Below are 13,545 nucleotides of genomic sequence, written 5' to 3' on the forward strand. Positions count from 1 at the left end.
GTTAACTGGAGCATGAACGAGGCCAGCCCATCACCTGGTTACGTGTGCTGAACCTGCGTGGTCCACTGTCAGGCGCGTTCTGGGCTGTGCACCAGCTGGCCGGTCGCCGCCGCCGCCCAAATGCTTGGCAACGACAACGAGTAGGCGCTACAGCTTGCAACAACGTTGGTAGTAGGAGTAGCAGACTAGCAGTCGCCAGCCATGCAGCTCATGCTGTGGCACCTTGGGACGAACCTTCACCGTGAAGGATCCGTTCAGTTACCGCGTTGCACTGAAACGGATAAGCGTGCAATGGCCCACGGTTCGCTGCGAAAGCCAGGATCACGGATTCACGGGATACGAGGGGGACTCGACGCGACTTGTGAACACGCGCTGCCTTGCCGTGCACCAAGCCCCAGTGCCTGCCCGGAGCCCCCGGATCAGATCAGTCCAAGCCGGTTCCTTCGTTTTCCACAGACCCACGGCCGCGCCACGCCGCGACACGGTTTCAACTGTTCTACCCCTGGACGCCACCCGATCGCGTCGCCTGGGCCTCCGCGCCCACGCCACCGTATCCGTATAAAACCCCTCCGCCCCGAGACCTTGCCGCCTCTCCCGTCTCTCCCCGAGTCCCCCGTCAGCTCAGCTCCAGCTATTCAGCTCTACTGCCTCGCACGTCCACCGCCTCCCCGGTCGACGCCGGCCGCGTCGTCACTCTGAAATCCCCCAAGAAACCGAACACATCTTGACATCAAGAAGAAGCATCGCCAACCACGAGCACTAGCAGCCACCAGCTAGGCAAGGTACGTCTCCATCTCGAACTCATCTTTCGATTGATTCGCCGCTGCATTTGCGCGCGATGAGCACAGGTTTTGTTGGGGGCCAGAAGTAGAACTGGGTCAATTTTGTCCTACCACAAATCCTCTGCTCGTGATTGAAATGCTGGGTTTTCTGATCGAGGGTTATGCCAGTTTTGTTCCATAGCTGCTGGCGGTTCTCTTCCGATGTGGAAAGATCGTCCAAAGGCGGAATGGCAACAGGCCGTTGTTCATTTCGAAGAGTTTATCCGGGCTTCTGCTCTCGATTTCCTTTTCTTCATTTTGAGCTAATACCTTTCCTTTTCAAAAATAAGGAGCGATTCAATATTTGACTATTTGGGGGGATTAATTTTGTTTGGAAGCAACCAAGGACTTCCAAGAGCACACCGCACTTGATTTTCCGAAGCAGTACACGGCATTCTCAATGCTCTTAGGAAAAAAAACACGGTATCCTTTAAATCTTTTTCAGAAAAACCGAGTCACACCCTGTATAATTATGAATTTATTTGTAGGAGTCTATGATTCACACCGTTCATGAACAATCAATACGTCTTTATAATCCCGCGCGCCGGTGCATGCAGATTGATTCCGACGAGCGCCTCGAGGAGCAACCCATGATGCACGGGAATGGGCACGGCCGCGTCCACCCGGCGGCGTCCAGCTCCGACTTCTCCGGCGAGATGAACCAGTCGGTGTCCGCGCCATCCTCCGACCCTTCCTCCAGCCCGCTCTACAGCTTCCACTTCGAGAAGCCCGTTCCGCAGCAGCCGCCGGCGGCGAAGCCCGGCGAGTACGTGGTGCAGGTGCCCAAGGACAAGGTCTTCCGCGTCCCGCCGCCCGAGAACGCGCGCCTCTTCGAGCACTACACCCGCCGCGCCAAGCGCCGCCGCCGCTGCTCCTGCGTCCGCGTCTGCACGTGCCTGCTCGCCGCGATCCTCGCGCTCGCCGTCGTCCTCGCCGCGGCCGCTGGCGTCATGTACCTCGTCTTCAGGCCCAGGCGGCCGGCGTACACCGTCCAGGCGCTCGCCGTGTCGGGCCTCGCCGGCGTCGGGAACGCCTCTGCTCCTGCCGCGTTCTCGCCGGGGTTCGACGCCACCGTGCGCGCCGACAACCCCAACGGAAAGATCGGCGTGCACTACGAGGGGGGCAAGAGCCGCGTCTCCGTGTCGTACGACGGCGTGCTCCTCGCCGACGGCGCGTGGCCGGCGTTCTACCAGGGGCCCCGGAACGTGACGGTGTTGGTGGCGAAGGCGAAGGGGTCCGGGATACGGTTCTCGCAGAGCGTGCGCGGGCAGATGGCCGCGGCGGAGCGGCTCCGGTCGGTGCCGTTCGACGTGGACGTCGAGGTGCCCGTGCGGCTGCAGCTCGGCAGCGTGAAGACGTGGGCCGTGCCGGCGCGGGCGCGCTGCACCGTGGCGGTCGACAGGTTCGCCGCCGACGCCAAGGTGGTGTCCACGTCGTGCCACGTCAAGGTGAGCCTCCTGTCCTGGAGCATCTGAGCTAGTGGCTTTGTCATCAGTGCATTAGGAGAGCATTTCTTGGCTGTGCCGGGATAAATTTTGCTCCTCGTTTGTAAGTTGGTTTGATGGAGTAATACGGATCATAACATCCGTATTGTGCATCCTGCGAAATTGTGTTTGGGCTGTTGATTTGACCCTCTGTTATTCTGCTCAAGACGTGTTGGCATGCAGTTGCTGTGTAACCCGAACTATGCTGTTCAAAACAGGCAGTGGACGTGTCATAACTGAGTTGAGGCCTTGGTGAAATGTGTTGCAGTGGTTACTACACTCTCGTTAAAACTGACAGGTGATGCACTTCGAGGGTTCTTTCTAAATGGTGTTGTTGTAATTACTTTTCTCTTAACGAAATATGTGTTCAGTCAAATCTGTTGGATGGATAATTGGATATCCAAGATGAGCATTATCATTTTTCATGAATGTTTGTTAAAACTACCAACTTCATCTAACGGTTGATTTAAACCTCCAGTTACAAAAAGGGAAAAAAAGACTTGTTTTCAGTGCTCCTATGATCTAAACTGTCACTGGTTTTTCACTTTTTCTCATAAAATTCGAAACGCACGAGTAGGTCGTGGATGGCTGGATGCCCCTGCCTGCTTGACACAACCAGAGGTCCAGAATGTCACATACATAACTTGTGTACTCCTTTTTTTTTAAACGTATATAATTTGTGCACTCCTATGTCCTGCCTTTGCAGTCACAAACACTCTGAACCATGAATGCTCACACAGGCCGCATGACAAACTTGAACATTCAGCTACCATCAGTACTCGGTACCGCGGACGCTCTCCTCAGGGAACGCGTTTCTCTGACATAACATCGCGTCACGGTGTCGCTGACAAACTTGAACATCACAGGTGACGCCGTGCCAGCTACCTCACTTGACCCCAAGCGTATGATCGACATTCGACAACAGCATATTCAGGGGGTGTTTGATACACCCCTATAAATTTTAGTACCCGTCACATCGGATGTTTGGATACTAATTAGGAGTATTAAATATAGTCTAATTACAAAACTAATTATAATTATACAGATGGAGTTTAATTCGCGAGACGAATCTATTAAGCCTAATTAGTCTATGATTTGACAATGTGGTGCTACAAGACGAATCTATTAAGCCTAATTAGTCCATGATTTGACAATGTGGTGCTACAGTAACCATTTGCTAATGATGAATTAATTAGGCTTAATAGATTCGTCTCGCGAATTAGTATAGGGGTTCTGCAGTTAGTTTTATAATTAGCTCATGTTTAGTCCTCCTAATTAGCATCCGAATATCCGATGTGACCCCTCCTAAAGTTTAGTACCCGTATCTAAACACCCCCTCACTTATTCAGTGCAGAGGCAATATCCAAGATATCAGGAAAAAAGCGAGTTCCCAATAATAACCAATAAAGAAAAGGAGTTCGTAGCTTTGCCTGGCAACGCGATCGGACGGCCTTGTGAACGCTGAAACACGGAAACATTTCGATCAAATTTGAAACGTGCAACTCCACATATCAGTGTAGTACAGTTGTATCTGCCGAGCCAGATCAATTAATTGTTAGCGATGCAGCAAAAGGAATAGTCTGGAGCTTAATTTTGTCTTCGATTAGAACACTTTATAATTCTTTTAAAATCCGGGCAACTAATGATAGTGTCGCCAACGTCGTGGCCGGTTGATCATACAAACTTTATACTGTGATCTGTGCTAGTATTTTGTTTTTTTGCTTATGAAGAAAAAACTTTTGCACTGTGTTGATATCTCTATATCGAATCCCAGTTTTCTGAACTCTGCGACAACAGTGGTGCGCCTCCATGAACTCGACCAAATGCTCGGTCGAATCACAATTCACAACGACATGACACACATATGGCCATTAGCCTCCCGCGTGAACCTTCAGCCGGCAAAGGTTTCAATAAGACGCAACGACCCAGCAAGCGTATATGGTTTTCGTAGCCCGCTCGTGCGTCAACAGTAACCAGCAGATTGCTTGCTTTCAGAGAGAGCAGCATTGTAACGCGCCGTAGCACGTCTTCGTGCTTCATGGAAATTGTGCGTCAGGACAGGTGAAATATGCTCGCACGCAACATGAGCCTGCGGATCCAAATTCCAAACGCCTGCGACCAGTGTGGCTACGAGCAAGTATAATAAGGGGCTGTAAGCTGGCTGAATGCTGATATGGAGGAGAAAGAAAAGGTGAGAGAGGAGAAGCGGGCTATAAGCTTACAGCTGACTTGACCACAAGAACTAAGAAACTTTGTAAGAATGACTTGTGGACCATGTATTAATGGTGAAGAACTAACCATTATACGAGTGGGCTAGGAAAAGGCTGAGAGAAACCTTGCAGTCCACTTACTAGCTGCATTATTAAATTTGCTCTACTCGCCGTTCGCCAATGGTCCCGCCCGTCAGGAACTGGTCAGTTCCACGTAGTCCATACAGCGTGCATCGTTATCCTAAACAGCAGGATGATGCGGCGCATAATTGGCATCGGATCGGAGCAAACGAAAGGAGGGTGCAGATCATGAGATCGGTTCGGATAAGCGCCCGCACCAGCCTTGTCTGCTACCGTGGCGCGTCGCGGTGCCAGGCGTGCGACGAGCGAGGAGTCCTAATTAAACATTCGCTGTAGGCAGGCGGGCGAGACGACGCCGTCGTGCGTGAACGCGCGCGATCCTGATCCGCCTGGCCTCGGATCACAGAAGGCCCTCTCCGTCTCCGACATCAACCGCCCGTGCCCCGTGGCCCATGCGCTTGCGTTTGGAATGGCGGCGCCGCGGCATGTGCGGCGGGCGAGCGCACAGACGGACAGGCAGACACACGTATGCTCGTGCGGCGCGTTCGTTAGCGCATGGGTCGTTTTCGGCGGCAATGCTGGGCCACCGTGCCAGGGGATCGACCCAACCCAACGAGCTGATTCTGATTGAGGGCCGGGCTGAGCTGAGCGCCAAGCCGCCAAGGCCCCAAGGAGAGGATAACGTCTCTGATTTGGGACCGCGTCATGTGGATTGTGGAGTGACCGAATGAGCCACGGGATCATTGCGCTGATGACTCTACTCCGAGCTATCGCCAGGTCGTACGCCGATGGGACTGCTCGGCTGGATCCCGACGGGTTCGTTTGATTGCCCAGCTTGCAGCTGGGCAGTTGCGCACGACGGGCTGAAACACGAACGTGCTTGTGCCACTCCCGGGCTGCTTTTCGCCGGCACCATCAGGGCCAGGGGTCAGGCAGGACCGAACGGTATCGGTACGGGAGCCACCACCCCGGAGTTGCGGCGTCCGCAGTTGGCGCGGTCCGGACGGGAAGGGCGACCCCTGCGGTGCCGCCTGCCCAGCCCGCCGCGCCCTGCCAAGCCATGGGGCGGGGAGAAACGCCGTACTTCCTTGCTTGCTGCGGCCGGCTGGCTTCTAGCGCGGGTGACGCGGCAGCGCTTTGACGGGGAAGGAAGCTAGGCGCGCGCCCGCCGGGTGGTTCACTTGCTCCCGCGGCGTTTTCCAGTGGTTTCTCGGGACGGGGGCCCTGCCGACCTCGGCCTCGACTCTGCTAGACGCCGCCTGAGCAAAGCGATCTGATGATTGCGATCGATGCCCAATCGAATAGTACGTCACGTACAGGAAAGCGGCAACCTACCGTGGATTTTTAAGGAGTTCACGTCGATTGTCTGGCTGTTACGGCCATTCCTGGGGCTATGACTCGTGGTTATTGCTGCGGTTTTGTCCCGGTCGCACCCGTAGTGATGGGAGCTACGATTTTTAAAATCGCAGTCACTCGTTGTTAACGTCAGGGTAGTTAGTTTTCATGTCTAAAATGGCGATTGCGTGCTTTACCTCTTCGATTGGACTAGAGATTTTAAGCACTGCAAAGTGGTAACCGGCCTGTAAATATAGGAAACATTCTCTTTTCATTTCACTTGTGCCGACTTGCATCTACTCTACTAGGTGTCCGAGAAAACAGCAAGCATGGCTGCGAATTCTACGAATACCATATCCAATCCTGTGGCACGCCATGGTACAGGGTTCCGTGTTCTTTAGCGAAACATCATGCGTCATCACGTACAGGAATTCCACATCCTAACATGATTTCTATAAGGAGCTTCTTGTCAATTATGTGTGGTTGTGGCCATCCCTGGCGCTTTGACTCATGGTTATTGCTGCGATTTTGTCAGGTCTCATCTGTGGTGATGGGAGCTAGCGTTCTTTAACTCGCAATCACTCGCTGTTTACGTCAGAGTACCTGTGTTTTCATGTCTAAATAGTGATTGCGTGCTTTACCGCTTTAGTGGTTGCTGCACCGATTCATATATTAGTGCATGCTGTTTTAGAGTCGGACAAAAGAATTAAGAAGGTAGATGAAATGATTAAGTCACTCTTAATTAGTCTTCTCTAAAGTGTGTATGCATGGGAAAGTTGTTAGTTAATGATACAATTAATGTTTGTGAGACTGAAAAAAGCATCTAAAAGTTACCTAGAAGATGAAAAACATGTACGGATGATAATTATGCTTAGTAAGGGGTGTTTGGTTCCAGGAACTAACATTTAGTTCCTATCACATCGAATTGAATGTATAGATACTAATTAGGAGTATTAAATATATGTTAATTATAAAACCAATTGTATAAATGAAGGCTAGTTTGCAAGATGAATCTATTAAACCTAATTAGTTCATGATTTGACCATGTGATGCTACAGTAAATATGTGCTAATCATGAATTAATTAAGCTTAATAGATTCATCTCGTGAATTAACCTTCATTTATGTAATTAATTTTATAATTAACCTATATTTAATACTCCTAATTAGTATCTAAACATTCGATGTGACATGGACTAAACTTTAGTCCCCGGAACCAAACACCCCTAAATAGTAGTACTCCCTCCGACTCATATTATTTGTCGTTGCTTAGGTCATTTTTGAACTAGCAAACGTAAAATAAAACGATATGGAGGTAGTATTACATACTGTCCATGATTATTAAATCCAGCCTTTAAAACTTTCACTGTTAAGATTTGCTTTTGCTTTTACATCATCTTTTTGATAAACAAATGTCGAACTACCTGAAGGATTAAAAATTTGAAAGTTAAATGGACATTTATTTTAGGACGGAGAGAGTACTGATGATATATGCTTATAAATAGTAGTACTCCCTCCAACCCATACTATTTGACCATTGCTTAGTTCATTTTTAAACTAGCAAACATCAAATAAAACATACTCTCCATGATGTAACGCATTTTAAACTTTCACCGTTAGGATTTGTTTTTGCTTTTACATCACCTTTTCGATAAACGAATGCTGAACTACCGGAAGGATTAACGAAATCAAATACTCTGATATTATACTTAAGTTAATTTGGTTGTGTCCTAAGTTAAATATTTTAAACTCCGACCATCAATAGTTTAAAGTTTTTATAGATGAATAATATGAAATTGTTGCTGGTAGATTCATCACGAAAACATGTTTTCATAATACTTGATCCTTTAATTTAAAGAAATATATTTTTGTATATGTTGTTTGTTAAAAAGTGACTATAGCAACAATGTCCTATGGACTCATACTTGGGAGCATCATCTTTAAAAAGAAAAACCACATAGGGAGTTTGCGAATTTTATCAGAGTCCCTTGTGAATTGTCGTACAGGGGGTTCCCGAGGGTTACAAAGTTTAAGAAAGAAGAAGATGGGAATGCACAAAACAATAGGAAATTCCGGCCATCTGCCAAATTGCGCAGGGGAGGTTATCTGCCAATGGCGGCCGTGGCCGCGCGCGTGACCGACCGGGTCACCGCACCGGGTTCTTCCACCTTTTTTCTTATCCCCGTAACGCTGTCACGGGGCCGCCACGCCGTCGCGGAGGGGCACCAACGAATCACCTCCGCCGTGGCGGGACCCGCGCTTTACCTCCCCCGAGAATCCTACCACTGCCCCGCCTCCACTGGTAGCCTCGTCGAGCGGCCGGCACGGTTCTCCTCGCACTATAAACTAAGAGAAACCGTCCCCGAAGGCCAGGACTCCAAGAGCAAAAATTCCCCCAGCTCTGCTCCTCCTCCTGCCTAAACCCTCCTCCCTCCTCGCGCGAATTCGCCGTCCGCTCTCCCGATTCGGAGGGTCAGCGCGGATTGCTGCACCTCGAAGCTGAGTTGTGCTCGGGCCGGTGAGCTTTCAGACGGTTTCGGAGCCTGAAGCGCCGGATTTCGGCCGTTGCCGGAGTGGTCTCCGGCGCGCCTGTGGTTATCGGTGCGGCGGGGCTGGATCCGGCTGGGTTCCGGCGACAGGATCGGGTTCTTCGAGCAGGGCATTACTCCGGACTCTTGAGATGTCCGTAGCTGCGTTAGTGGTGACCTTAAGGTACTGCTTGTCTTCTTGGATTACTTTGATTTATCTGCCGAGTCATAGTTAATTCCCGTTTCAGTTTTGGGTGATGGCTTGTCGTCGTCGCCAAGCATTGTTTGCTGTTTATTAGAAGTAGTGCTACCTGGCGATTTTAGTGATAGCTTTTCGTTCGGCTTTTGATACGATGTTGCTTTGCCTAGTTCAGTTTGTCATACATCAAACTTGTGTTATGCATGTTACTCTGTACAGTTCAGCTTACTTCCCCCCGTTCGACTTGGTTGTTTACTGTAGTTTGTTGCCTTCATGTTTCAGAAAGCCGATTGAATTCGAAGACCTGAAGAATTGATAGCTAGTTCAGATCAGTTTCGACATTAAAAGGAAGATTCAGCTATTTCGTAGCAATTTCAGAGTACTTCAGTCAGTTGAAGAAGCAAGCAGGACGACTTTTGAATTGGGCAATGCATACCAAGGCTCGAATCCATGCTGACCCGGTCCTGGAGTTTGACCGATTCGACTGCTTGCCTGATTCACTTGTGCTGCTGATCCTGAACAAGCTGGAGGACGTGCGTTCACTTGGCCGCTGCTCTGCCGTGTCCAGGAGGTTCAGTTGCCTAGTTCCCCTTGTGCATGATGTGTGTGTCAAGATTGACCGCGTTGTGACTGTGGATGGTGATTCAGATGATGCTCTGAACCTTTCATCGCCCAAGCCCCAGAACATCCTCTCACATTTATTCAAGCTGATGCTGTTCGCAATCACCAAGCCCTTCCATGATATACGCAATCCGAACGGCGTAGGGAGGCCACTGTTCCCCCAGCTCTCCCAGCATTCACCTGCTCAAGTGCTGAAGAACTTCTCCGATGTTCGCAATCTTCGGGTGGAGCTGCCCTCAGGGGATGTCGGTATCGAGGAGGGGGTTCTACTGAATTGGCGGGCAGAGTATGGCAGTACACTTCAGAATTGTGTGATCTTGGGTGGTACCTTGCTCAATCACAAGGCTGTTGGCAATGAGCACGAGCCATCTTCGGATGACAATGGAAGCATGCCTGAATCTTTCTATACGAATGGTGGGCTGAAACTTCGTATTGTGTGGACCATCAGCTGTTTGATTGCCGCTTCGACAAGGCATTATCTTCTCCGATCGATCATCAATCACCATCCAACACTGAGAAGCCTAGTTTTGGCAGACGCTGATGGACAGGGCGCATTGTGCATGGGGGCAGAGCAGCTGAAGGATTTCAGGGAGCACCAGCTCTCAGCCTCGGCATGTTCCAACAGAACGCAGGTGCCCGCGTGCAACATGAAGCTGAACTATGCTCCGTACCTTGAGCTACCTGGTGGCTTGGCACTGCAAGGCGCGACCTTGCTCGTCATCAAGCCCGCAGGAGATGGAAGCAGTGGTGGCCATGGCAGCCGGAAGGAAGCTGAAGCCTTTGTTTCAGGCGCGTTCGATGGACCTTTGAGGTTTGCTGCGAAGGCACTGATGAAGAGGCGCACTTATCTTCTGGATATGAATGGGTTCTAGAGTTCTGGAGGGCTTCAGAGATGCTATCTTGCGTTCCAGTGCTTCTTAGCTGATGTAGTATCATCTTAGCTGTGTCTGATCTTTGTACAGTAGTATCATCTTAGCGTATGAATATTGTACATCGCCTAAGCCTCCATAGAGAATTGAGATGTTCGGTTGCGCACGGTGGCAGCACACCGTCTGTGCCTATTGAAAACACGTGATTAGCATGAAGTGTGTGTTTTTGTTCCCATTCCCCCAATTGTAGGCGCCGAAGGAGGATTGGAATGTGGTGCAGCTTTGTCAGCTATGCCTCCGGACACCCTTGGGCCTTGGGCCGGTTTTCTTTCTATTTTCCTCGTGCCCAGCCCACTCTTCACTCGGGGGTTGCTACTCAGCGCGCGCGTCAGGAGGGCCGTCAGCGCTCGCCGCTCGATCCCCCGACTTTCCTTTTTGGAAAGTTTAAAATTCTGCACTTTCCATTTTCAAAATATCATAACTTATACGCATAATTTTATGATATAATTTTTTACACAACTTCAATAACGTGCAGAACTTATGTGTACAACTTCCATGATAACATAACTTATATGCGTAAACTTATGCGTATATACAATATTTATATAGTATAGAAAAAATAATTGGAAAGGAAGAAAAGAAAAATAAACAGGCGCGGGCCAGCACATGGCGGGGCCGCGTGGGATCCACCGTCCGCGTCGCGCGCCGCGGCGCGCTGCAGCGCGCGCGCAGATTCAACATTGCGCTTCACTCGGCGCCAGGTGGAACGATGGAAGCCCATGCCTCACGTCTCCGCTCCTCCTTTCTTCCTTGTTCTCTCTCTGTCGGCCTTGCTGTGGTCATCGCTGCGCAGCGCGCACTTTGATCCGTGTGGTAGCTACGGTAGAAGTTAAGGATCAAGGATGGAATGGGCTGGCTGAAGTTAGATACAGACTTCGTGTAGGCCGCGTGGAGAAGGTGTCGGACACCACCATGGGCCACTCAGCCACGAGCCATGCAAATAGGCCTTGGCCCATACGATACGAGTAGCCCACAGAGGGGCCCATCTGACTGACACTGCATGCACGTTCACGCCGGCCTTCCGAGTGAGTCTCGGCAGCCTCACCTTCTTGACCGTTGAATTGACTCGTGCACGGAAATCAACAGGTACCCCGTAGGAATTCTCCGCCTGGGAGAAGAAAACTGAACCGGTGTCCGGCAAACCTGACGGCGTACGTGACTATGTGCCGCGGCCGAGCACCGCGATCTTCTCATCGATCCCGCCGGATCCACAAAGTCGGGTCGACTACGTACGTATCCACAAAGTCTTGAGGACGAAGCCCATCCATGCGTACTGCCGCCCTGACACGTTGATTTGGCCGTGCCCGCTGCCACCTGCCAGCGGCCAAGCCATGCACGCATTACCGTTTGCACCGCTGGAGGAACTGCAGACATTTCTACACCCTGCCGTACGTCGAGATGTATATACGGGTATAATCTAGAGCGCAGACCTGTTGACCGGACTTTTAGCACAACTCATCCACGCCATGCCAAACACGAACGCATGATCTTGTGGAATTCGCTGTGAAATTTTCCACACGCAACCGCACCGTGCCATGGCACCAACCTGTCCCGTGCATCTATAAATACGTACCCAGCAGCACATGAACTCCTCCATGCTCACATCACACAACACATCTGGCGCTAGCAAAACAACAATGGCGTCTGTGGCCAAGCCCTCCGTTGTTCTCCTCCTCGCCGTCGCCCTCGCCGCGGCCTCCGCGGCGGACGCGATCACCTTCAACGTCATCAACCGCTGCCGGGACACACTGTGGCCGGCGGCGCTCCCGGGCGGCGGCGCGCGCCTGGACCCTGGCAAGACGTGGACGGTGGAGGTGCCGGCGGGCACGTCGAGCGCGCGGATGTGGGCGCGCACGGGGTGCGCCTTCGACGGCGCCGGGCGCGGGTCCTGCGAGACGGGCGACTGCGGCGGCGCGCTGGAGTGCGCCGTGTCCGGGAGGCCCCCCGCGACGCTGGCCGAGTACACGCTGGGAGACCCGGCCTACATCGACGTCTCCCTCGTCGACGGCTTCAACGTGCCCATGTCGTTCCAGTGCGGCGGCAATGGGCCCAGCTGCGCCGCCGATGTCAACGCGCGGTGCCCCGCCGAGCTGAAGGTGCCGGGGGGTTGCGCCAGCGCCTGCGAGAAGTTCGGCGGGGACACCTACTGCTGCCAGGGCCCGTACAAGGACCAGTGCCCGCCGACGGATTACTCCAGGTTCTTCAAGGGGCTGTGCCCGGACGCATACAGCTACGCCAAGGACGACCGGACCAGCACCTTCAACTGCCCGCAGGGTGCCAACTACGACATCGTGCTCTGCCCATGATTTTACCGCGTAGGAGATATGACCATGGAGAGTAATAAGTAAATAAAAGTACTTATTGTGTTTATATATCCCACGACACCGAGATGAGCTCAAAACGCCGACGCAGCAGTGGCGGAGCTTAACGAAAAATCTAGAGGGGCCAGCCAATGTTAATTGAGCTTTTAAACTAATAAATAATGCCAAAATCACTGCTTGTTTGGGAGGAAGGGGTGCTAAATTTTAGCACTCTGGGATGTTTGGCTGGGGGCTAAACTTTAGCACTCTGATTGTCAAAAGACTCTTCTACCCCTCATTTACCTCTTCTGCTGTACCCCTCCTCAACTCCTGCTTTTCTTAGTGCGTGCACGAGCCGCATCCCGGCCTCCTGCATGTCCACCACCACCACCGGCACTGTGGACCTTGACCATGGAGCTCCTGGGCGTGCGGCGGAGGAGCCGGCGCAGCGGCCTGGGCTTGGATCCGGCGGCAGCGGCGAGGATGGGGAGCGAGGATCCGACCGGCCGCCACTGTCCTACTCCTCCTCCCCGTCTCCCTCACCGACGGGAAGGACGGGTCTGGCGGCGCCGAGAGAGAGGGGGTGCGGAGGTGGCGGGGACGGGTGGCGGTGGCGTGGCCGGCGAGGCGGAGGCGAAGTGCGGCGGAGTCGGCGAGGCGGAGGTGGCGGGGCGGGCGAGGCGAGGCGGAGATGGCGAGGTGGAGGAGGCGGGACCGGGCGGAGTGTGCGGGGAGAGAGAGGTGCGGAGAGAGAGAGTGCGGGGAGGGGGGCACCGGTGGAAAGAAGATAACTGGGGATCACTTTTAGCCCTTTTAGTCCATTTTAGCACCATTTGGAGGGACTAATGGATTATGGGGGGCTAAAGTTTAGCAACCCTATTTTAATCCTCCTGTTTTGGAGAAGGGGCTAAAATTTAGCCCCCCTTTCTAAACACCCGTTGACTGATGTAAATTTTGCTTGCCGGGGGGGGGGGGGGGGGGATGGGCCTCAGGGATCATGATCATCTTCCTCACTGGAGTCAAAATTTGCCTTGGTAT

General features: G+C 52.1%; 3 protein-coding genes across 5 annotated transcripts; all 3 read left to right on the plus strand.

The window, feature by feature from the left end:
- Positions 1-503: 503 nt before the first annotated feature.
- On the plus strand, positions 504-2,631 carry LOC101778419 (NDR1/HIN1-like protein 13). Of its 3 annotated transcripts, none has more exons than XM_004970261.2 (2): positions 504-782; positions 1,379-2,631. In XM_004970261.2, exon 2 carries the CDS (start codon positions 1,412-1,414, stop codon positions 2,294-2,296), a length of 885 nt encoding a protein of 294 aa, XP_004970318.1. In that variant the 5' UTR covers positions 504-782; positions 1,379-1,411; the 3' UTR covers positions 2,297-2,631. The 3 variants fall into 3 exon arrangements, with proteins under 3 accessions (XP_004970318.1, XP_004970319.1, XP_012701639.1); XM_004970262.3 differs by lacking the exon at positions 504-782 and adding an exon at positions 789-1,244; XM_012846185.2 differs by lacking the exon at positions 504-782 and having other exon boundaries at positions 1,373-2,631.
- A 5,633-nt stretch (positions 2,632-8,264) lies between these two features.
- Positions 8,265-10,382, plus strand: LOC101779097 (F-box protein At1g30200). Its single transcript, XM_004970263.2, has 2 exons — positions 8,265-8,642; positions 8,940-10,382. The coding sequence occupies exon 2, from the start codon at positions 9,086-9,088 to the stop codon at positions 10,148-10,150; it is 1,065 nt and encodes a 354-aa protein (XP_004970320.1). The 5' UTR covers positions 8,265-8,642; positions 8,940-9,085; the 3' UTR covers positions 10,151-10,382.
- Positions 10,383-11,787: 1,405 nt separating this feature from the next.
- Positions 11,788-12,701, plus strand: LOC101779500 (pathogenesis-related protein). Its single transcript, XM_004970264.3, has one exon. It carries the CDS (start codon positions 11,791-11,793, stop codon positions 12,511-12,513), a length of 723 nt encoding a protein of 240 aa, XP_004970321.2. The 5' UTR covers positions 11,788-11,790; the 3' UTR covers positions 12,514-12,701.
- The last annotated feature ends 844 nt before the right edge of the window (positions 12,702-13,545 follow it).

Source organism: Setaria italica, chromosome V (assembly GCF_000263155.2).
Source record: "Setaria italica strain Yugu1 chromosome V, Setaria_italica_v2.0, whole genome shotgun sequence".
NCBI lineage: Eukaryota > Viridiplantae > Streptophyta > Magnoliopsida > Poales > Poaceae > Setaria > Setaria italica.

What these genes read in the sequence shown, in the direction of transcription:
- LOC101778419 (XM_012846185.2), top strand. Translation starts at nt 1,373, where the DNA reads ATGCAGATTGATTCCGACGAGCGCCTCGAGGAGCAACCCATGATGCAC.
- LOC101779097 (XM_004970263.2), top strand. Translation starts at nt 9,086, where the DNA reads ATGCATACCAAGGCTCGAATCCATGCTGACCCGGTCCTGGAGTTTGAC.
- LOC101779500 (XM_004970264.3), top strand. Translation starts at nt 11,791, where the DNA reads ATGAACTCCTCCATGCTCACATCACACAACACATCTGGCGCTAGCAAA.